Genomic DNA, 25,581 nt, shown 5'->3' on the forward strand with positions numbered 1-25,581 from the left:
CCCGCGGAGCCCTTTTAAAGCCTCCACATCAAACCTATGGGGTCAGGGAGGATCTACTATGCACCCTTATGGTCATTTGCCCCTTCGCTTTGGCCTCCTCTTGTCTCTCGATCCTACCGAGAGACAAGATGGCGGCCGCTACGGACTGTTTGGAATGTTTACAGACGCCGGAGAACCAATCAGCTTCGCAAAGCTCCGTAACGCGAAAAGTACGCGAAGCGGAGCGCTGTTACAGATATATATCTTTTTTTGAACGTTAATTTCTCAAAATCCACTGCAGCACATATATTGAGACCTAGCAAAGGCACATCGGGCTACCAGTCCCTACAATTTTGCCAAGTTTCGTGCAAATCCATTCAGCCGTTCGGGCTAAAAGTGAGGCCAACCCCCCTATGGAAAACTCAATGTTAAAAACACGTTTTGGGCCCCCCCTTTTTTCTCAGCCCCCCCTTGACAAACCCCCCCCAAATTTTCAGTGGCTGCTCAGAAACAAAATTTTCCATTTTCCTGAAAATTTCAGCCAATTCCGTCCACAAACGCCAAAGTTATTAGACATAGAATTTTCAAAAATCCCATAGAGAAAAAATCCTAACTATATATACCTACTGGCGACCGCCAGTAGGTAATATATATATATATATATATATATATATATATATTCACCAAAATGCCCAAGCATATCTGGACGCACATACTTCTGTTGCAAAACCGAGGTTTATTATATCATGGCAGCCAGCAAGTTCAAACCGGTAATTTAAAATTCAAAGTGCCAACGCGTTTCGATGTATTGAACATCTTCTTCATGGGCAGCTGCATTCAAGGTTCCAAGGAAATCCGGCATGCTTTATGTAATGTCCCGCCCTCAGTGGGTGTAGCTTAGTGCACAGGGGCATGCTGGAACACGTAGTACCTTTAGTAGGTTCCATGGACCTCATTGGCAGCAATTCTATACCTTTTGTAAGGCTCCGGCATCGCTGCTGGTTAGTTGAAGCCTCAACAGAAGCGCCGCATCGGCATGGACTCGTTCCCACCGCAGCCTCTTCTTTCAGACGGTGCAATCCAGCGCGGCAGGGCTGCCGCGTAAATTTGTGTTCACCAAAATGCCCAAGCATATCTGGACGCACACACTTCTGTTGCAAAACTGAGGTTTATTATATCATGGCAGCCAGCAAGTTCAAACCGGTAATTTAAAATTCAAAGTGCCAACGCGTTTCGATGTATTGAACATCTTCTTCATGGGCAGCTGCATTCAATGTCCCAAGGAAATCCGGCATGCTTTATGTAATGTCCCGCCCTCAGTGGGTGTAGCTTAGTGCACAGGGGCATGCTGGAACACGTAGTACCTTTAGTTGGTTCCATGGACCTCATGGGCAGCAATTCTATACCTTTTGTAGGCTCCGGCGGCTTTACGACCCCCCCCACTAGGACTTCTGACGCTTCGGGTATCTGCACACCCCTATCGCCCTGTCCAAAGCCTCCTTCAACTGCACTATATACAATTCCAAGCCATAGCGGGACAGATGCATCCCATCCTCCCTGAAGAAATACACTGCTGCATAGCGCAGCTTCGGATGTTCCATCCTTCCAAACCCTGCTTTGTCGCAAAAAAAGTCTCATGTCCCTATTAATCTTCCTCCACGCCCTATCTATGGCTGCCGGCTGTTCAGCCCCTCTCCAACATCTCCTCGATATAAACTCAGACCATATCACATGACAACCAGACCACTGCCGCTGAATCTCCAGCAAATCCCGCTTCATTTGTTTCAGCAACGCCAAGCATTTGCATTGCACCAGATAATTTTCCCCTAAATAAATAACCAGAACATCCGGGCAAACTCCCCCCTTAACTACCCTACTCAGTGCTGGAATAAACTCATGCCACCTCATGCCCCTCTTCCCTTGCCAATAACAACGAAAAAGCCTAGGATCCAATTCTAGATTCAAATTCCTGGTCTTGTCCCACTCATATTGCTCCACTCGTTTCACGAAAGAGTGTCCAAAGATGAGGATGGACAATCCTGCTACGGTCGGTCCTGCCACCGCACCTGAAAAGACACATATGTGAGACAAGCGACAACAAATCAAGCCTCCTCCTCCCCGAAACACCGCATCCTGATGTATGTCTTATAACAGTCCGATTTCCAGCGTGCCAGTCGCATCAAATTCTCCCTCCCCCACCCCTTCTTTGCCGCGTCTGTTGCCGCACCTATACGAAAGGAGTGCGTCCCAAACAGACTGGGGTTCTCACCCATAGCGCGAAGGTTGTGCTGCAGAACCCAAAGTAGTTGCGCCGCTGACACCCGGCTACCCTCGGGCCGTCGAAAAACTTCACCCGCCTCATCACTCGCCCTGGACGCCAGCATCTCACCCTACACCGTGGGGCACACAGCCCGATCCACCACGGGTCCCATGACAACCCACGTCCCCACTCCCTGTTGATCAGTTTTCGAGCGCCACAAAAGAACCGCCACCTCCCTGGTCCGCAACTCCACCTCCCCCCACCGTACCCCCCTCCCCTGTTTCCCTCTTGTCCCCAGGAGCTCCGACACCTGAAAAGCCCCTAGAATAGCTTTCGCTCTGTTGCAAATCTCCGGCATGAGCCTTATCAAGACAACAAGAATCCCTGCCGTTACGGGGCGGCGCTGCAAGGCATTGGCGCCTCGTTGCCACGCCCATCCTTCAAATAAACGTGCACCCAGTTCACCCGCTGATGGCGCATAGCCCCACCACAATTTTCCCATGAATGCTATGGCCGACAGCTTGCCCTCGATCCTCACCTTGGACATTCCTTTGTCCATCATTGCCAAAATGAAGTGCACCACCTGCTCACCCCTCACCCAATGACTGTCGTGCTGCGTCGCCCCACTGTCCAAAAAGTCCCGCCAAGCCTGCTCGTACGCCCTCCACGTTGAAACGGACACTGACCCTCTTACCAGTTGAACTACCCTTTCTCTCCTACTGACCACATCCCTGTCGGCACCGGCATCTTGCATTTGTCCGCCTTTGTGGCTAGCCCATGGAACCTCTGCCACTGTGAACGAGACAAAGCATCCGCAATGTCATTATCCACCCCCGGCACATGCCAGGCCTGAAACAAAATGTCATGTTCCAAGCATTGCAGCAAAAATACCCTTAACAACTTGAACACCTGTGGGTCCCTGGCCGACTGTTTATTTACAACACGTACCACCGACAGTTTATCCACCTTGAAAAAGCACCTTTTTGTGTGCCAGCTCCCCTGCCCACACCGTCATCGCCACTACCAGGGGAAACAGTTGAAAAATGCCACTGTGGGTCCAAACCTCAGCGCACCACTTCCCCTGCCAATACAGTCTAAAACCACCCACCCCCGCCGCGTCCGAGGAGATGGTCGCGTCCCATTCCCACCCCTCCGGCGGGCCATGGGAATACCATTAAATTGTTCCAAAATAGCCTGCCACATGCGCAGGTCCTCCTTCGTACCCGCCGACAGGCGTAGATGATGGTTCAGTAGTGTCAAACCGGACAGGGACACACCCAGACGTCTGCAAAAGGTTTGCCCTGCTCGCACCATCCGGCACGCAAAGTTCAAGTGCCCTAAGAGAACCTGCACCAACCGTATCGTCACCTTCTGCTTGGCCAACATGGTGTAGATCACAGCAGCCTGTGCACCTTCTTATCTCCCGACAAACGGGCCTCCATGGCTACCGAGTCTAGTTCTATACCAGAAATGACAGCACCGTGCTGGGACGTTGTGTCTTCTCTGGGGCCAGGGGCACACCCAGGTAGCCCATGAGCTCTGTAAAACTGTCCAGCTGCTGCTGGCAGTCGGCCGAACCGGGCAGTCCCACCAGGAAAAAGTCATCCAGGTAGTGCGTCACCGTCTCTTTGCCTGTGTTCCACGATAAAACCACTGCAAGAAGGTGCTGAACCGCTCAAACAAAGCGCAAGAGATGGAACATCCCATGGGCAAAGCTTTGTCCACGAAGATGGACCCCTTTAACTGAATCCCGAATAGTTGAAAATCCTCCGTGTGTACCGGGAGCACCCGAAAAGCTAACTTGATGTTGCATTTTGCCATGAAGGTGCCTGTCCCCACCGTCGCGACCAGCCGCCGTGCCACATCCACGGAGGAGTAAGAAACCTACGACAGATCGGCCGCTATGTAATCATTGACCGACGCCCCCTCCGGCCATGACAGATGCTGAATCAGCCGATACCGTCCGGGCTCCTTCTTCGGCACCACTCCGATAGGGGAGATAATCAGGTCCCGAATAAGGGTTACTTGAAAAGGCCCCGCCATCCACCCTTCCCAGACTTCTTTTCCCAGTTCATCCCGTACCACCGGCCCGTGTGTGCTGGCAGATTTTTGATTTTCAGCCCATCTGGCATCTCTCGGACCCTCGTACCCCAGCCAGAGACCCTCCCTAAACCCCTGCCGGAGCAGTTCCGTGTCTTCGGTCCGTGGTTAAGACGCCAAGAAGGTGTCCAGCCGGTCCTGTTTAACTGGCGTATGAACAATAAGAACAACCGATAGAATGAGGGTCCTAGGGAAAAGTTTAGAGACCGAGCACAGTTACAATCCCCTAATTACAGTGCATGCAAAACACAAAGTACCTGTGGGTCTAGATAGGTATGTTATTGAAAGAGTCTGACCACCAACCATATCCCAGCTAAAGCATAATCTCAAAAAAACTAATGAGTGATACTTCTGAGGTGTAAAAGTACCCATCAGTTATCTCTCGGTACCGCTCTTGTCATCATTTGGGACTCCTTACACCAAGGAGGATATTCTTGCATCCATAGTAAGTGTGAAAAGCTTGAACGGATGCCCCAGTGTGACTAAGGGTGTGTGTAAGGTAACCTTATTATGATAACTGAAAAGCAGTGCGTGATAGTGTATGTGAATAATGTGAATAATATAAAATTGGAGAGTAGAGGGCTGAAGGAATTTATTAGATACCTCTCATACTTCCAAAGATAAAAACCAGTGCAGGACCATAGTAGTTTTCAACAAATAGCTACTATATTGATAGAAAAGGTCAACATGTTTCAGCAGTATGTGGACCCTGTCAGGTGTCCGCTGCTTTCTTCAGGACCGAAACTTCGCTACTGCGTAATGGTGAAAAAACTTTGGAAAAACACAAGTGTAAATTAAATACAAAAGTGTCACCTGGTTCGTCTTGAATATGTAACAGTCCTCCAAAATACTGAAAGAGGTGGCGTCCAAGTGGAATAGGTCAGCGTGTCAGACAAACACAACAACAAGTAAAGAAGACAAAAACACATTGGTATTTGTAAGGTAACAACACAATCGATGATAGGTACAAGAATGAATTCTTTGTACCTTGAGTACCCAGCAATTATGTACTAAGCCCAACTTCAAGGCTGTCGTCCACTTACCTAATTGGTCGGTGCTGTGCCTCACCTGGCTGCGGCTCAGGTATTAAGAGCACCGCTCTGATAAAAACAAGCAAGTATAAGTCAGGGACAATTAGTACTTATTATTGCCACCTGGTCTACATTGTTCAGATATAGAGTGCATAAAGATGGTTCTACTGTGGGCTCACGTCACCGTGTGCAATGTAAGTACACCGGCCCGTTATTCCACAATATAAGTTTCACTTCATATGGCTTCATGGTAAAGGAACCGCCCCGTTATTTCATGTCTTCAGTGGAGAACATCATAACTGCTCGTAAACTCATCAGTGCTTGCCAGCAGTTTTTAGTAGATGTTAATGTGGTCAAAATATCTCGGTCGTGAGTCTGACCGCTCGAATGCTACTTTGCGCTTTTGCCCACCTGTATGTGCAAGCGTAAATCGTATAGATTAACTCCATCAAGTATAGTGTTCATCTAGAGCCATTTATACGACTCTTCTCCTTCGGTTTACTACCGCCCTATTCATATCTACAAATGCAAATATTGTGTCTAGCAGCTTCCGCTCAATTCTTATAGGTAGCAGATAATCTCTTGGCATGGTAGAAAAATAATAGTAACTCGATCGTCTGTTCTAGTCGCTCCAAATCTACTTAGCGCTAGCGACCGCCTTCGTATGAATATGCGAATCTTTAGAATTAAATCAATCAAGGTTTCCCTGTCCTTACCTGTCCATCGGTACTCCGGGCATCCCTCTGGGCCGTCTCGGGGAGGTACCGATCGGGTCATTTACTCCTTTCATATTACTTCCGTGTTTCTTGGCCGTAAGCGACTTGAAGCTATCACGTGTTGTACTTAGCATGCCAGAAACTGTAGTTTGCGGTCTCGGCACTGTGTTATATTGAGCCTGGTGACTTACGGAAAGCTAAATGCTTATTAATACCACGGCAAAGGCTTGTATATAGTGCCTGTCTCTCCAGTCGCATCCATTAATTACGGATCTATCATGTCGCAATCACATGGAGCTCTAATTCTCTCTCTATATGCACCGCGCGGTGGTAGATCAATAAAGCTATCTGAGTTTGAATCTTACCACAAAGGCTTATTCATATTTCCTATGTATGGCACTGGATTTCTAACATAAAAAGGCTCTTTGTCGCATAGGCAGACTCGTGTCATATATCCCATTTGGCTTGTTATACTACCTCGTAATTAACTTCAATGAGGATATTCTACTGTAAGCATCAGGATTGACGCTACTGTCTGGGCCGACTGTCTTCAAACCTAGATACCCTCTTTGTCGCATAGGCAGACCCTTGTCACATGTCTCATTTGGCTTTATTATACTCCCCCCTTGTTATCCTTAATAAGGACGTGCAGCTGCAAGTATCATAATTTATGCAAGTCTCTGGACAGATTGTTTTTCCACCTGACCGTTAGTGGCAAAAGGTACAGGGATCTAGTGGCAAGTCACAGATATCTTAGCTCCGTTATTGAATATTCACGTATGAACATGGCTGTTTATTAGGCAACAATGGTATCTTACTGGTCATTAGTGGCAAAAGGAACAAGGATCTAGTAATTAGAGTGACATCCAAGGTATGTCCTCATTAAGACCCTCTTTATCTGTGTTCAGTTTAAATACCCATTTCTGTTCTTTCTTAAAAAGGTATTTACTGATGTCTGAGATGTGTTCGGGAATCATTGGTGGTTCAATCACTGTCCAGGTGAAGTCTGTGTAAGCGTGGCCAACCTCCAGGAAGTGATTGGTGAGGCGAGTGGCCTGTTTTTTACACCGGATGGTGCTTTTGTGTTCTGAAATTCGAACCTTTATCTTTCTGGTGGTCATACCCACGTACTTGAGTTGACAAGGACAGGTGATAAGATAAATAAGATTTTGACTGTTACAGTTAGTAAAACGCCTTTGTTGCCATGGACGATTACTTCCAATATCCAGACTCGTTGATTTGGATGTTTGAGGGCAAGCTGCACAATTACCACACGGGTGATGCCCCTCAACGGCTGGCATATCCCAAAGAGTCCCGACCGACCTTGCAATTTTTGTCTTTGGTCTTCTGTGTACGAGTTTGTCTCTGAGATTGGGTCCCCTTTTAAAAGCAAAAAGTGGAGGTGGAAGATGGTCGGAGCCGGTGTTCAAAATGGTCCAATGTTTCTTAATGATTTTTTGTATCCCATTTGATTGAGTGCTGTAGGTGTTCACGCACGTGATTCTTTGATTCTTCTCTTTAGGAAAAGATGGTTCCTGATTGTTATTGGCCGCTCTCTTCAAAGATTGGCGTACCAGTTGTTTGGGGTATCTTCTCGAGCGTAGTTGTTTCTCTAGAGCGCCCGCATGTTCACAGAAAGACTCTCGCGTTGAGCAGTTGCGTTGAATCCTCAAAAACTGTCCATACGGTAAGTTGTCTTTGAGAGCCTTTGGGTGACAGCTATCGTAGCATAAGAGAGAATTTCGTGCCATGGGTTTTTTGTATAACTCGGACCTCAGGCCTGTCGAAGTTGCCGTTATGAGAAGATCAAGAAAAGACAGTTGGTGTTTGTGATGTTCAACTGTAAATCGTAAACAGTTGTTCCTGGTATTTAACCACTGGTGGAACTGTAGAAGTTCCTCAGTGGTGCACCGCCATATCACTAAGATATCATCAATATATCTTTTCCATATGCGTAAAGACGCAAAAAAAGGATTCGTTGGTGTCAAGACATGATCTTGCTCAAACTTATGGACATAAAGGTTCTCTAAGCTTGGGGCGAAAACACTGCCCATGCTGGTCCCCGACGTTTGGAGAAAAATAGTTTCTTCAAAGCGTAAAAAGTTTTCTTTCATGGCCATGCTCGCCAACTCCATTATTAGGTGCACTGGTGTGATAGTGTCAAGATCTCTTTCCATCAGGAGATTTTCTATCACGGCCAAGGTGTCATCCTGAGGTATTGACGTATACAAAGATTCAACGTCAAATGACACTAATAGGTCAGTGTTGACGTCGAACTCTATTTCAGGGAGGATTCGGAGGACATCTTTCGTGTCTTGGAGAAATGTTGGTATTTCTTTCACCATAGGTCGTAAAAAGATATCTACAAAAGTAGATAGCGGTTCCAGGAGAGAGCCAATCCCAGATATAATTGGGCGGCCTGGAGGTGGTCGTTGATTCTTGTGTACTTTAGGAAGCACGTAGAAGTAAGGCATGGTTGGGTTTGTGGTACGTAAATACTGTGCTTCATTTTGAGTGACCCACCCCTCTGAGAGTGCTTCTTCAATGATGTGTCCAATGGTGTTCGTAAATCTCTCAGTCGGATCCTCAGTTAGAGACCGATACGCATTGGTATCTTGTAGTTGTCTCAGACATTCATTTTGGTAAGCGGTCGTGTCGAGCAGGACTATGGCCCTGCCTTTATCGGCAGGTTTAATCATTAGGGAGTCATCACTCGTGAGACTCCTAAGCGCTTCCTGTTCCTTCTTGGGGAAGTTTATAAAAGGCCGATGTTCTTGTCGGTACAATCTCTTAATGTCACTTTCCACTGCTTGTTCGAATGTTAACATTAGCTGGAATGCCTGCTAGAGGAGGATTGAACGTTGAAGGTCTCAATATAACACAGTGCCGAGACTGCGAACTACAGTTCCCAGCATGCTAAGTACAACATGTGATAGCTTCACGTCACTTACAGCCAAGAAACACGGAAGTAATAAGAAAGGGCTAAATGACCCGATCTGTACCTCCCCGAGACGGCCCAGAGGGACGCCCAGAGTACCAACGGGCAGGTAAGGACAGGGAAACCTTGATTGATTTAATTCTAAAGATTCGCATATTCATACGAAGGCGGTCGCTAGCGCTAAGTAGATTTGGAGCGACTAGACCAGACGATCGAGTTGCTATTATTTTTCTACCATGCCAAGAGATTATCTGCTACCTATAAGAATTGAGCGGAAGCTGCTAGACACAATATTTGCATTTGTAGATATGAATAGGGCTGTAGTAAACCGAAGGAGAAGAGTCATAAGTGGCTCTAGATGAACACTATACTTGATGGAGTTAATCTATATGATTTACGCTAGCACATACAGGTGGGCAAAAGCGCAAAGTAACATTCGAGCGGTCAGACTCTCGACCGAGATATTTTGACCACATTAACATCTACTAAAAACTGCTGGCAAGCACTGATGAGTTTACGAGCAGTTATGATGTTCTACACTGAAGACATGAAATAACGGGGAGGTTCCTTTACCATGAAGCCATATGAAGTGAAACTTATATTGTGGAATAACGGGCCTGTGTACTTACATTGCACACGGTGACGTGAGCCCACAGTAGAATCATCTTTATGCACTCTATATCTGAACAATGTAGACCAGGTGGCAATAATAAGTACTAATTGTCCCTGACTTATACTTGCTTGTTTTTATCAGAGCGGTGCTCTTACTACCTGAGCCGCAGCTAGGTGAGGCGCAGCACCGACGTCCTACCAATTAGGTAAGTGGACGACAGCCTTGAAGTTGGGCTTAGTACATAATTGCTGGGTACTCAAGGTACAAAGAATTCATTCTTGTACCTATCATCGAATGTGTTGTTACCTTACAAATACCAATGTGTTTTTGTCTTCTTTACTTGTTGTTGTGTTTGTCTGACACGCTGACCTATTCCACTTGGACGCCACCTCTTTCAGTATTTTGGAGGACTGTTACATATTCAAGAAGTCCAGGTGACACTTTTGAATTTAATTTACACTTGTGTTTTTTTAAGTTTTTTCACCATTACGCAGTAGTGAAGTTTCGGTCCTGAAGAAAGCAGCGGACACCTGACAGGGTCCACATACTGCTGAAACATGTCGACCTTTTCTATCAATATAGTAGCTATTTGTTGAAAACTACTATGATCCTGCACTGGTTTTTATCTTTGGAAGTATGAGAGGTATCTAATAAATTCCTTCAGCTCTCTACTCTCCAATTTTATATTATTCACATTATTCACATACACTATCACGCACTGCTTTTCAGTTATCATAATAAGGTTACCTTACACACACCCTTAGTCACACTGGGGCATCCGTTCAAACTTTTCACACTTACTATGGATGCAGGAATATCCTCCTTGGTGTAAGGAGTCCCAAATGATGACAAGGTCGGAACTGAGAGATAACTGATGGGTACTTTTACACCTCAGAAGTATCACTCATTAGTTTTTTTTTAGATTATGCTTTAGCTGGGATATGGTTGGTGGTCAGACTCTTTCAATAACATACCTATCTAGACCCACAGTTACTTTGTGTTTTGCACATAACTGGCATATGAGCCTTTCCTCAGAGACCCCTGTCCTCCCCTACCTCCCCTTCCCCCTGACTGTTGCCCCGCCGGCGCGGACTGCTGACCCTGACTGCCGTCTCCCAGCATTGCACCACCGGGTGCCGCCCTGCCCATTTGGAGCATTCGTGCCGGAACCTGCAATATTGTCTCGCACAAGCGCCCTTGTTGTAGTCCCAGCACGCTCCCACTGTGGCACCAACGGTATTCCCTCCCTGCCCCCACCCCACCCCATCCCGGGTGGGGCGGGTTTGAAAGGGGCGAGGCGCGAGCGGTAAACCGCTGGCTGTGTATATCTTTTTGGCAAACTTTGCCCCCCATGGTTTGCTGGTGTAGATCTGAATCGATTTCCCCCCATTTTGCCTCGGGGTCCCAGGCCAAACGCGCTCTAAACTCTTCGTCATAGTGCGACCACCCGTAACCCCCATACGTGTCCTGCGCCTGCCGGATCACGTCCGTGTATTTATAGAGCGCGACAGACCGGTCTGGGTACTTTTCGCTGTACACACTGGCAAAGATCAAGAAACCTGCCGACCAATTTTCAGTATTCAGGGCCACTCTTGGCCGCTTAATCAACTCCAGCTCCTCCTCCTTAGACCCCCACCTTTGCCGTCAGCTCACGATGCAGGAGCTTTAAGATATCCACATACTCCCTTTTCCATATCTTCTCCTTGGTGGCCAACGACAAGTGTGCCCCCGAGGACTTCGTACTGCCCATATATGGCAGCTTGCGCACCGGGACCTCATGACTCTCCTTACCCTCCTTGGGTATCCCCCCATCCGCCTTTCTGCCCGTGGCCCTGCTCGCGCCAGGACCAGTCTCCTACGCCCTACCCCTGTGTTCCGCACGTACATTCCTTTATTCAAACGCACCCCCTTTTCCTCCCCCCCGTCACATCCCTGCCAACCGAAACCTTGTCCTGTGGGGCCGTCCGACCCGCTCCTCACCCTGTCCCGTGCCTTACCTGGTGTCAAGGTCGGTCTCCGCACTGGATCCCGCCACCTAACCAGTTGAGCAGGGGGGGCCGTCACTCTCTCCACCTAGGGTCTCTTTCGCGCACCCTGCAAGAAACTAGGAACAGCATTACTCCGATCCCCCCATCCTGACCCTCCCCCCGCCTCTGCTCCAATATTTCTCCTTCCTCCACACTCTCCTCATCGTAATCCAACTGTGACGGGGCGTCCACCTCGGACTCCAGCTTTGTTAGCCCCATGTGTTCTTGCCATAGGCCGCCCTCTGCGGGCTCCAGGATGCTCAGCCCTGCCCGCTCCCTACATGTGCGTAGCAGGTCACCCAAATCCAAACTCTCTCTCCTCTGTCCTGTGTGCCACTCCTCTGGGTCCTGATTTCAGCTGATGGACCTCCGCCTCCGTCCCCCGGTGGCCACCTCGACGCGTCGGGGTGGGGCTGGCGGGGACTTACTGCCCCGCCTCCTGTAGGACGCTGCTGTCAGGTCCCTCATGGGAGCATGACCGCCCGCATGAAGCAGAGCCGGCCCATCCTCTTGGTGGGGCCCGGTTGGAAGGTGGGGTCTGCCGGGAGCTGGAGTCCTTGGTATTGAGTGACGGGGAGGAAAGTGCAGACGGTTGGGGGGAGGGGGGTTGGGGCACTCAGGGTAGGGTAGTGGGGCCTGGGGGTCTACCGTGGCGTGGGGGCCATTCGTCCGGTGCGGTGTGGGTGGGGGGGTATGGGGGGCTCCCAGGGGGAAGCTGGTGGGTTTGGCGGCTTAGGGGACAGGTTTAACCCCGGCATGTTGGACTCCGCAGAGGATGGACGGTACTGTGGCCCGTCTATCGTGTTTCTAGGATTCATACCTACACAGATTCGTACTCCTTGGGATCCAATCCGAATTTTCCTTGAGTCCCAGATCCTCCGACTGAGACGGTTCCGGCTTACAGAGGGCTGTCAACTTGTTCGCCTCCCACCCCCACCTGTCCTGGGGAAGACCCGTTGTGACCACCAACTGGGGCACCACCAGGGTTGAAACGTTGACGCTAACTTTGGGTCCAGTACTATCAGGATTCCACACAACGCAAGATAGGCACCTCTGGAGTGAAATCATCATCTGGCATACCACATACTTGTATATAGACAACCATGACCTCACTGTATATGACCCCCCACCTGTCCTGAGGAGGACCCGTAGTGACCACCAACTGGGGCACCACCAGGGTTGAAACGTCAACGCTAACTTTAGGTCCAGAACTACCAGGATTCAACACAACGCAAGATAGGAACCTCTGGAGTGAAATTATCATCTGGCCTACCACATGCTTGTATATAGACAGCCATGACCTCACTGTACATTCCATACACTTTTTGAGCACTGAGCACTATTGTCACTTGTATTCACTTTACATCCTTTTAAATAATTTGTTTTGACAGTCTACTTGTTTATTGAGAAATATCATTGAATGATTTAATTCTGATATAAATGATAACTAAACCCTTTATCCCGGTCCTTGTTAATTAAGTGTTGAGTGTTTGATCCCATAAGACGTGTTCAAGAGGTTGAATTATAAATTGCACTTTGAGCTACTTCCACTTACGCTCTTTCCACCCGACAGAACCAAATTTTTCTGTTTAAATTAAACTTACCCAGGTTCTGAGGGACACAGGGTTACCCCATTAATACCTAATCATAATTCTTACTGTGTGTTCCCTGCATCCACCAAACGTGCAGCAGGGGTAAGGCCTTCTCCTATCTTACCCCAAGGTACTGGAACAAACTTCCTTTGCCCTTGCGCGCCACCCCTACCAACTGTTAATTTAAGAAACAACTCAAAGCCTATTTATTCTGAACCATAAGGTATGTTTCCTGATCTGATCCCCCCGGGTGAGTTGTGCGCTATAGGAAATAGATTTAACATGACATAACTAACATTGGCAACAGCAATAAGACGGCAGCAGTGCATAATTTGAGCCGGTGTTTTCCGGTGCTTGATACCCACACTTAATTGTCAACACCGGAGCTTGACTGTCTACCACAGGGTGGCGCTGTCTGGCTAATTTCGAGATTACCGCAACAAACATTTACCTATTAATTCAATAGACATTAATAATGACTATTACATGACACCCAAGCCGCTCATAGCATGGGGGCCTGAAATAGTCCGAACTTTTACACTTGTAAGTGTGTGATAGTAGTTTTGTTGTTACTATCATTGGCAGCATAGTAGGAGCAATATGTGGTGCTCTGGTAGGCAGTGTTTAGGCGTAGGTTCATTGTGAGTTTTGCCTGGATGCAATAAAGCTCACAGAGAGGCACTCAAATGCGTCTAAACATAGTGTATTTGTAAAAGTGCATGTTCAGCGCCAAAGTAATATCTTCGTGCTGAATACCACATGTGCAGGTTTACCCAGCTCAATGGTACTCATTTTATCGAGCTCAAAAAAGATAAAAGGCTATGTGGACCCTCCGGAAATTGCACCTGTGACCAGGAGGTCGAACACAGACAGACCCCTGCAATGGATGCATTAGTCCACTCTGTGCCACCAGATGTGCCAACCCTCTTGAAGAAGGTCCTTAGTATACCTCTCTAGCCACGCCCCTTTGAGAGACTCCCTGCCATCTCCCCACCCCCGCAATCCACTTGGTCCCGTAAAGTATAACTGGAATTATTGCTGTTATCTTCTAATTAGCCAGTTTAGGCGCTCTGATATATACAGAGTATGAAAGAGCTCCACAAAAAAATAAAGTAAAGCGATTAAATGTATACTGGTGATTCAAATCGGATCGGGACAGCTCATGTAAGAAAACAGGTTGAAATGAACTTGTTGTAGATGCTTCTCAGGCGCATGGCTGCCAGGCCCTCGCGCCGGCTAGATGAGAAGTTGTTTGCGTGGATTTTGAGAAAGTTTTCGGTGGGTCGGGCTGCGGGCAGGAGAAGGTTCGCCGAGGGCCGGTGGATGCCTGTGCGAGGAGGAGGGAAGGGGAGGAGGCAGGTCTGGTGGTGGAGGGAGGGGGCCGGGCGCACACGGCTCCTCGGCGGCGCTGCTGCTTCCCCCATCGGCGGCCGCTGCTCGTCGCTCGCCGGCCGGAGGTGCGCTCGCTGTTCCGTCTGCACACACCGCGGGGAGGAGAGGCGCTTACCCCCGAGTGAGCCCGGGGCAGAGCGCTGGGACCGCAGGGAGGCCAGCGGCGAGGAGGCGACATGGCCACTTCACCGTGCAGCAGCAGCGGGGTCTCCTCGTCTTCCTCCTCCGGCTTCACCATGGACTCTGGGCTGGAAATCAAGACCCGCTCCGTGGAGCAGACCCTGGTGCCGCTTGTGTCGCAGGTAGGGGGCGCAGAGCGGCCGATAAGACCCGGGGTAGGGGCGAGCGGTGGACCGGAGCGGGGAGCTCCAAACTCCTGGCGGGGGAGAGGCGAGAGGGAGTCCAACCTCCACAACTACCGCTCCCAGGAGACCCCCGTCTGCATCTGTCACCCCATTACCAGTGCATGTTTACGGGGACTTGAATTCTGCCCCTGACTTACCCTTATTTCCCCCATTTCAACTTTCAGATGGTGAGAGCCCGGGGCTAGTGCAGCCTGCCCACCTGACCCACAGCGTGTGTGGTGGCGGGCGTTTCTCTGGCACTTAAAGTGCCGTGGGGGGAAGTGGGCCGCCCTACAGAGAGCGGGGGTGAAAGTACAGAACCCTTCAGTGATTCAAATGAAATCGCAGGTCTTCCTGCGTTTTGTGTTCCAGTGGCAGACGCTACTCACTGTACTCGTAACAGTAGAACCTAATCTGAACTGCCATGCCTATTGTCATTTAATTGTCCCAGAATGCACCCATTGCCCATGCGAATTAACTCGCTAAATGCCATGTCACCCGCAGTGATCATCTCTCGAACCTTCATGCTTAGGGGAACGAACCAAACTCATGGCCTGCAGGCAGGCAACATCACGGTAACATTCATGTGTGCACCGTGATCGTGCAGGGATTCTGGGTGTGTAGTAAACCGGACTCGTGTTGGAAAGCTGTTAATGTTTTGCACACACGAGGAATAGTGCATTGAAGGTGTGGGCGAACTCTTAAATATATCGACTTCGCCAGCGCTTTTCCTAGCATCTTCCACACAGTTTAATGGTGAACTGCTAGGCTCAGAAGCAGCAGGCTGTATTACTGATGAGTACAGTGAAATACTCCAGTTGCTGCTTTTGGCCAGTTCACGGGTAGGTTGTCGGTGTCATTTTGTGAATTGTCGAGGAGGGGGAAGCAGGCAGGCCTCTGTGACTCTTGTGAACTGATTGGGAGACTCATCAATTTAGATGAAACTCTCTTCTTGTTGGTGCACTTGCCAAGGGGGCATTCAGCAATGCGCTCGGGCTCAGAGGCTGGCCTGGGATTTAGTCAATGGTTAATTTGGACTATTTAACAAGCGTTAGTATTGTGGATAGGAGTCTGAACAGCTGGGCGCGACCGGGGCCTCCCTGGACGTCTTGGAAGGCGTGCATAGGGCAAAGTGTTTTAGCCCTTTGACCCCGCAACCAACGGCGCCATGTCGTAAGTGTATATGGGGAAGGGTGGTTCGAAAGTAAACCGGGCTGTTATTACTAGATTACTTTGGAAGGGACCGTTCATAAGCAATGGCGGGGGCCGGCATTTGTTTATTTTATCCAAGTCTCGTCTGTGAGGCAGGGGCTGGCGGGGGCTAAGTGCAGGGTAGGCCCATACTCAGCACAAAAGTCTGCTCCTCGGAGTCTGTGACGACTAAATATATGCAAGCACCCTGTCTTCTCAATGTAAACTTGGCTCTTATTTCCGTGGTTTTCCGCGGTTAATATGTAAGCTACTGGACAGGATATTGCCGGTGTCTGGTATCACACTGTGCGTCTGATCGGAAGGAGGCCAAGCTTCCAGATTGGTCGGTCGATGCGTTCCTGGTGTGGACAAGCTCGTATTTCCCATGTGAGCTGCACACATTCCAAAACTGTACAACTCCTCGGGATTAGCAAAATGCATGACTTAATCAATACTGTAAACACGTCTGCGTTGCACCCATTTTATGTAAAGGGTTGTCTCTCGTGTGCGCTCATATCTTTTGCTATTCTCCCCCCCCCCCCCCCACACGTTCTGCCTTGTTTCTGGCCATCTCAAAGGCTAATGTTATTGGACAGGTTTGCACCCACTCCCGCGCTGCGGCATCCACGAAAACAAAGCACTTCTTGTTGTGTAATCCAGTGCTCAGAGTTTATGCTGAGATGTTATTGGGACAGAATTGGAAAGCCAGAGCGTCACTCGTTGGAGTTAGCCAGGCATTTGATGGAAAATGCTAACGTGAATCCCAGAGTTTTGTGAGTGAACGATTGTATGTTTTCTCACAAATGTACGTACATGTGTAGATAGACTGGCCCTAGAATATCCATGTCAATAGCATAAAATAAAAAGAAGCATTTTGTGACTTTGTTTGCTGTACTCGCATCTGTGATTTTAAAGATATGCTTAATTGCCCAGGTTACAATTTAACGTGTTTAGTATAGCTTTGCTTCTGCCTGAGGTACTTGTAGGTTGCATTTTTTCCACCATGATCTTTCACTCTTGTTATATAGTGCTTGCCCTGTCCCCAACATTGTCAATGGGAGTGGCTTTCCTCAGGTGATATGAACTTGCAAATTATTCATCTTTTGCATGGAAGACTGTATCAGCCCTATTTTAATACGCCTTCAGTGTTGCGTGGCAAAACAGCAACATTAAACTTCGACTGCACAGAATAAACTTTTCAGGGTGTGTTTTCTAGGCAGGAATAAAACTTGAGGCTACCTTGAAAATGTTTTTTGTTTGTCTCGTATAAAAAAAAAATACAAGGTTGTGTAGTGTTCAGTGTATGGTCTTGTGATGCTTTCTGCCAGAATGGCCTGTAGATTACTTTATGCAATACCTGGACAATGCATCATTGTAAGGATTGCGCAGTGCCATGGTTGAGATTTCATGGTTTGTTTAAAGTGCCCTCTTTCTGATAAGGAGCCTGTTCTTATATGTGAGTGTCCAGGTTATACTTTACACTATCTTGTATACAGGGCCAGCTTTAGCCCTGGTGGTGCCCCGTGCGACCATGTTTGTTAGCGCCCCCTCCACCCCCCCCCTCCCTTGGCCACCTCGCCACGGATTCCCTCACTACCACCAGTTGACAAAACCCCCTAGTCTCCATAACTACTATCTTTTAGATTCATTTAGTTTTAAAGCACCTCTCATACCAGTTTAAGGTGTCAGAACACTTTACATCACACATACGTTGCACAGAGACAATCATATGTGTGTAAATCAGTGCAAAGGAAATGTGACATAAGACAGAGGTCTATAAGGTGTAGGAGTCACATGTCATCCATACTGGTAGGCAGTATAGTTTGAGTCCTTTGTCTGAAAAAGCACACATTCAGAATTTAAAATGTAACACCATTGTTAGGGGTTTTGTTTAATAAGACAACTTGATTTCTACCCAAATGAACCCTTTTTGCAATATTAGGATAAGGAAAAAACGGGCAAAAAAAGTGTAGCTGTAATATATTCCTTGCAGTTTGCATGCAGCTCTTTGATGACAGTTAATACCTCACATCTCTATATTAGTATTTTAAACTGCAAGTAACAAAAACATGTCTCTGACAAAAGCCATAACCGATTGGCCTATTTATAGTGTATGCACTTTGTGATCTGAATGGGCTAAGTTCTTTGCAGCACGCATATTCCTCTGCACTATGATGAGTCAAAACTTCCACTTCCACACAAGGCTCCGGTCTTTCTCCCGAAAGAACATTAATCACCGGAGTTCTTGTGACAATATTATTGATGCTTGAAAATTGCTGGGTAAAGTCAGGTGCTTTGAAAACAATAAACATTGCGCCCGCACTCCAAGTCAGCAGCCGGTGCGGTGGCACCGATCGCACTGCCCTTGAGCCGGCCCTGCTTGAATAACTCAAATACCTGTGTCACTCGGCCAAGAACCTCAACGCCTTGGGATGTACAGAGTTACCTCTTACAAGTGGAGTTCACAGGTTTATTAAGCATTTTAACATTAACCAGAGTTTCCCCCCTCCTAAGAGGGGGCAAAAAATATATTTTTAAAAAGTACTAATTAAATGATTCACTGCAAGCTTGGCATTGATCCATTTTCAGTGAAATTTGAAATGTCTTTAAATTGTCCTCATGCCAGATGTTAGGTTTACCGTGATAACCTGTTGGATATTCCTCCAGCCAGGCTTCAGTTGCAAGTGCCCTGTCTGGTTTTGGGGTATTCCCATCCATTCCCACTGGTCCCGCTATTTGGCATTCCAGGTTTGAAAACTACCATCCTCTGGGTTTGAGGGTGTGCTCTCATCACTAGAATACCTCTGTTCATGTCCCTGTGATTTACCAATCTTTCTTTGACACAGGTGGGTGGCTTAAAGCTGCCACTTCCGGCCCCACTTAAATTGTCTGAACCTCAGGTGGGTTAACCCCTTGGCTCCTTATGCCCCCTGAACAGAATGGGCCTTCAATAGTTCCACAAAGCCAGATTGGCAAGAGGCAACCAAACCCGGCGGAGGGATGAACACACACATTGTCTCATTTGTTGAGAAGGGAGCAAGGAGGAGAGAGTGGACCGTGCCTAGTGTGATTCGTCATCAGTGGAAAGAAAACAGTTTCATGAATAAATGTAGTACTACAGAATTGAATGGGTGTATTCAGAGCAATATGTGCTGTAAATCAGTGGGGTATATATTTGAGAATCACAATCCTGCTTATGCTACGTGGTATTTAAATGTTACTTTTTGCATCTCTAGTTACACCCAGATAATGTATCCACTACAATATTTTCCTGACACCCCTATGGGGGGGTAGGGCTTTTTCCCTCTTGGCTCCCAAATGGTGGAACGACCTTCCATTAGAGCTCAGGTCCCTCCCCTCCCTTCAAACCTTTAGAGCTGCCCTCAAAACACGCCTCTTTGTTCAAGCGTATGAATTAAGCGCATGAGTGCCTGCTTTTTGATCTTTTTTGTTAGGCGCCTTGACACCTTCGGGTTTTAGTTTGCGCGTTACAAGATGCATAATAAATAAATAAATATCCATGCTGAAACATTTTGATTCATTAGTTTACCCTGGGAGAGCTCAGCTGAGTGGTGGCAACATCGAATACTTTGTTTCCTGTGACAGGAAACATCACAGGTACTCCTGGGGGGCAGATGAGTCAGTACTTAAAAGGCGAGTGATTTTATGGTGTGGGAGTGCTTTGACTACCGTAATTTACTCCTATATCGCTTGTTTTGGCGCACTGGAGTCCAGTGAACTACACTAACCTGCCCGTTTTATTTCTGGCTTGATAGAGCAACTGTCTGGAAGACATACTACCAAAGTCCGCCTAGAGTAGTGTTTCCATCTCACCTCATGCTATTGAATGTTTGGTGTGTCTTTCCGCCTTCTTTGCCTTGCTATACTTGAGGGTACATTTACATCTTAAAAGTAAATTCAGTCATCATACTATAAACAAAAAACTTTCTTTTTTAGTTTTATAAAACAACACACAAATGAATCAGCAGTCCATGATATGCTTGGTTAGTGACAATAAACACATAAAGCACTATGACATTCGGCAGGCAAGGCTATTGGCTATATAAGTGCAGTCCCCACCCCGAGAAGATCAGGCATAGGGTGCTTGTGCCTCCTCTCGTCAGTGCATATACAAACTGAGCACTCCATGCTCTCCACACATTCCCATGTATCGCTGCACTCATTCAGGTATGTCATCACTGTCTTTCGACACAATATCAGAGTTTGGGTCCAGCAAGGTGGTACACAGTTCTCTCCCTCAGCTCGATCGTCTGTCACCCTCGTGGTGTCTCCTGAGCTGCATGTGAGACTCCTCCTTCATAGTCCATTCCATTACATCCCTGTGGCGTTCGGCAGTTTCGAGCTCTCTCAGTCCCATCTATGATCAATGATGGCTACCCTCTTTCTAGCTAAGAATAACACCAATTGTAGGAACTTGTACGGTATCATCCTGCCCTTCGGGTGATTTACGTTGCCGAACAGACAACACTTGTGGTGTGCATGTACTTTTAGATGTGTGACCCTGTTGATGTCAGAGACCACCTGAGCCCAGAAGAGCGAATAATTGGCAAACCTCCTCGAAGAAGATAAAAGTCTCCCCAGAGTGTAAATACCCTAAATAGGACATGCCGTCCATCATCAGCCAGACCAGTTTTAGTGCCAAAATGTAAGTTCCCTATGGAATGGAGCTTGCCTCAGGACTACCTTGGCAAATCATTGCCAAATTGTTGCTGTCTGCCTGATAATGTACAGGAATTCAGCTGGCATTCCCGCGCCCTCCATCAGTAATTTAGGCAACTGTTTCTCTGCAATTCTCTTGTACAATAGATGTTTTGTCCCACTTTTCACTTGGGTCCAGCCAGCGGGCTGCCTACTGAAGATGTGCAGTGTAGTAATACAAATAAAGTTGCATGACATCCAGACCCCCAGACCCCCGTTTCTTACAGTTTAGTCATTGTCGCTGAGGCCACTCGACTGCGTCGGTCCTCCCAAAGCAGTGAGATAAGAATGGAGTCTAACTGCTTGAAAACATGTGATGGGAGGGGGGATTCTACTCCATGTGCAAGCAACAGGGCCATTTTGTCTATGGGCATCCTCCCCATCAGGGAGAGGAGCAGTATTCCAGAAGGTCCTGTCAAGGACTGCAAGAGTGACTCGTATCTCACCGGATCCTCAAGGATCGCCTCTTGGAGGTTATCATCTGGGTCATTTGATGCTTAAGTGTGACCACTGCCCCCTGAAATTTGGCTATGTTCGCCTCAGTGGTTGTGACCTTATTCACAACTTTATTTAGCTCGGCCTGCAGGAGGTTAACATCAATTGACTCGTCTCAATTTTGTGGTCCAGCTCAGTCGGGAGCATTGTATTGCAGCCAACAGTTCTGCCCTGGAGTGCTCCAACCCATCGTTCAATGCCTCACCTACATCCATAGTGCCTGTTTTCCTTGTCATTAATTGAATAGGGTGGCACAGGTTAGTATATTGGGTAATATTGTTCGCCGAGTGGGCACAAGTGTGCTGCTTCTTACCCATTATGTGTCGAGGATGGCAATTGCTCGCCTTTCCGGATCTCTGGGGTCGTTCGTTTATCCTGCAGACAGGGTCTCCTGGGGTGCCTGGTTACAGCTCTCCATTTTTCCATCAAGATCGCTGAGCCAGCATGTCACTGGAGCCACCACAGTCAGGCCCCACCAGAGGAGACTGCACCACTCCGGTGATAGATGAAGCCCCCTGGCTCTGTGTACACCCGCCATTCTCCAGCTGTTGCGTCTTCTCGTGTGGGGCTCCCACATCACCGCGACCGCCTCCCTGTAGCAGCCACTATGGTCAGTTAAGAGCGTAGGTAAAGGTGGAAGAGGGCAAACAATATGTAGTACCACCCTGAGAGATTCCGACCTATGCACACAGAGGGTATTCCGGATGCGTAGGGGTGAGCCCTGGTGTGGCAGGTAGGGCCACTGTACTCCAGGCCTGAGGCCAGTGACGGGGGCCTTGAAGAGGACACTAGGCCCCAGTCACCATGGGCTGCAGCAGAAGGTGGGCTGGCTCCTATCTGGCAACCCCCTAAGACCTCGGACCAGCTACCAGCTATGGCAGTGCAGGGGTCCACAAGGGGAGCGAGTAGAGGAGCTGTGTGCAGTATGTCCCTTAGCTGTGTCCAGTGACAAAAGGTAGCTGATGGGCGCTCCAGGCACCGCCTGAGGGCTTACCTCCTGCCCACCGGGTGCCGCAGCTGCAAGCAGCCCCCAACCAGACCCTGGCTCTTGTGCTCTGAAATGGAGGCTGGATGAGTTCCTAAGTGACAGTGCCCCCAAGGACCAAGTTGAGCTGCAGGCAGTAGTGTGGCAGAAGCCTCTGTTGGGGGCAAACAGCATGCTACTGGACTATGCAGCCCTCAACCTGTCCAACCAGGCACGGGGAGCTGCAGAAGTTCCAGGCACTGCATTGGAGCCACTCCTGCCACACCTTAGATTGGCCTTCTCACAGCAGGGGCACTGCCAGACATTGCAGTCTGGCGGTAGTTAGGCAGGGCCTCCTACTCAAAAGCACAAACAAGAGCTGACAGATCGCGCCGCCTTCGCTCAGAGCCCGCGCCTTCGCCACAAAACACCGATCTCTTGGCAGGATCACCTGGGCCGGGTCGTAAACACAAGCTGTGGTTGGTCAATACTGTGATCTGCCCAAAGTTTCCTATTCTGAGTCTGGGGCTAGGAAAATCACCATTCCCCTGACGGATGGTCCATAAATTGAGGTCTGGTTTGTGTAGGAGAATGTTTGTCAACATTTGTTTGTAGATTTTCTTCGCTTTTTTTCCCAGTAGTTCTGCTTCCATACCCCCTGATTTACATCATCCTCATGCCTACTTAACTTAGCAATCAACCATCCTCTTAAGTTGCTAGTGTGTGCGCAAGTTCTACAGTTGACCCATCCCAAACGTGCATTCATACTTTAGTGATGCTGCATTTATAGTGTGTACTATGTTTAATTATTTCTTTTCCAAATGTAATTCTTTATTGTCTAAGTAATTTGTTTGTTGTAGTTTAACAATCTATTGGTCAGCATCTATTTTAGGGATAAAATGGTTCACAAATGTCTTTGCTGTTTCTTGCACATCCAACGCATGTCCTCGATGTCTCATTTAGAACCAATCTTTATTAACAGATGAGTTTACTTGACATTTGCGCCGGATACTTGTCGTGTTTTCATGACTTATTTACTTATTGGTGATAATGTGTTGATATCATTTTTACCAAGTATGAATCTGTTAAATTCCTCATGCTGCTTGTTTTGTTCTTATTCTTGGCACCAGCAAAAATCGGGCAGTAATAGTTTGTGTGAAATCTAAGCAAACGCAATACGGCTCAGCTACTCCTTGATGCTATTGTAGAAACGTGCTTGGATATTTTGTGCCCAATTTTACACTAAGTGGTACAAAAGGGGGTGGTGATGGACGGAGCATCTGAACCAATCAAACACTCACACCCAGTCAACAGATCTGGGTTTAATCCATCACCGTTCTTTAGCCCACTCTGCCACCCCAGTTCAGACATGGCCATATGCAAATCAGTCTGACCCTGTGCCTCATGGGAACAGTCCAGCCCCAACTGCCAAGCCATGCCTTCCCTGGACCGGAAACAAGCTTCCGAGGACCGGTTTCTGGCATTTCAGCCGTCTTCAGCCCAGCTTGCTTGAATCCAGTGGCAAAGTTTTGCACTAATGGCAGGTTCTCACTGACTCTGTGAGTGAGCTCTTACAATGTAGTGTCAATGATCACAAGATTCAGTAAGCACTATTTAGGTCAATTAGGAGAACCCCCTTTGTATTATCAACATACTAGCTGATAGCACACACATTGCTTTGGCCAAAAGTTGCATCTGGATCTCCCAAGATCACAGAATTAGATCTAGCAAAAATGTTGCCACTCTTTTCTTTTAAATTTGCAGACTTTTGTGAATTTCTCATATGTGAAATTCTTGAAATTTCACACCATTTTTCTCCTCCTTGGGGGGTTTGAACAGAAAATGTCTCACAGAATAGTTGGGATACATTCTCTTCTCAATCCAGACCTCTTGAATGAATCCGAATACACTGAATTTGTTCTGATTAAATAGACTGCACAAGTACAGTAAAAAGGAAACGATACAAAGGAGTACAATTAATATCCAGGTATACCTAAAACAATAAATCTTTGTAGAAAAGTAGACATTTGAGGTGAGCAAATTTAGAGTGCTGTTTGGGTTGCTCCTTACAGGAGCTTCTCTCCACCTAAACTTGGGAACTACCCAGAGTTCCCTGCTTCATTTTTTTGCATATCTAAAACAATACACAATTCAAGTAAAAACACTGTTGTATTTTGAGGCTCCTAAATCCATGGCATCCGAATAAAAAAACACCACATGTTCAAGGTCCGTTCACAAGAGAAAGGAGGAGAACAAAAACCTAAATTAAGGGTGCGCCATATGCTCCTACCAAAATGACTGTCACGTACAGATATATGAACTTCACTTTGTGGAGCGCCGAAATATCAGCTTGACACATCTATTGATTCAAGCGGGGAGGTGGGCCAGGCATAATCGAGATGTCAACCAGACACTAGCTGAGATCTGCCAATTTAGCAGGCTTAGTATGTAGACCACATCACAGGGGCCTTTGACTAGACTTTCACACATCAGAACATCAAACGATAGAGGCTACGGCCCTATGCTAAGAGGTGTGGTTAGAGGTGTTAAATAGCTAAAGTGCTGACTGTGCAATACATAAAAATTGCCTAGCATTTGGAGAGGACCATCGCTTGTCAAACCTCAAATCTAAGGGAAAAACTGCAGATTCAAAGTCGGAAACCCTTATGGACAGGAGGCCCTGCACACAAGGGCAACAATATAAACATGCCACCATGTAGTCCAACATGGGACTACAACCTCATGTTATTATTATGGGAAGGCCCAAAGGGGTCTTCCCTGCTAGACCCCAGATTTCTCCTAATTTGTATTACTGATCTGAGGCAAGTATATACCGTTGCTATTATTTAGTTGTTTGCTAAGCGTAAAAAGAAGTAAAGTGCATGGGTGCAGTTTCTTAAAAAAACGTATTTTAAAGGACTTTCAAGGAATGGGATCTTAGTTTAGCATAGAAACTGCAAAAAAGATTGCATGTGAGGAACTTTGTGAAGAAATCAAATGACATAGACAAGGATCAAGGAGATGTTCCAAGTTGTTACAGTGGGTGAACGCAACTAACTGATTAAATAAATTAAGTCTAAACCTCAAAAGGAGGAAGTTCTGGTGGTGCTGGGCGTTGAGTAGCAAGAATGCCTGCGGCTTGTCAAAAGGGGCCTGCTAAAAATAGGATATAACTGAAAGCGTAATTCTTACTTTATCCCACCTTGCTGCCCCATGCATT

The 25,581-nt window shown here is 47.5% G+C and overlaps 1 protein-coding gene across 2 annotated transcripts in view; it reads left to right on the plus strand.

Annotated features, from left to right (window-relative positions):
• Positions 1-14,611: 14,611 nt before the first annotated feature.
• CTNNAL1 (catenin alpha like 1) overlaps positions 14,612-25,581 on the plus strand; it is an 883,049-nt gene continuing 872,079 nt past the window's right edge. The window contains exon 1 of one of the 2 annotated variants that reach the window (XM_078687708.1): positions 14,612-14,950. In XM_078687708.1, coding sequence (XP_078543834.1) covers positions 14,825-14,950 — 126 coding nt within the window. In that variant the 5' untranslated portion in view covers positions 14,612-14,824. The remainder of the gene's footprint in view (positions 14,951-25,581) is intronic. The other variant, XM_078687709.1, reaches the window with a different exon arrangement.

The sequence above is a fragment of the Lissotriton helveticus genome, chromosome 4_1, assembly GCF_964261635.1.
Source record: "Lissotriton helveticus chromosome 4_1, aLisHel1.1, whole genome shotgun sequence".
Taxonomy (NCBI): Eukaryota; Metazoa; Chordata; class Amphibia; order Caudata; family Salamandridae; genus Lissotriton; species Lissotriton helveticus.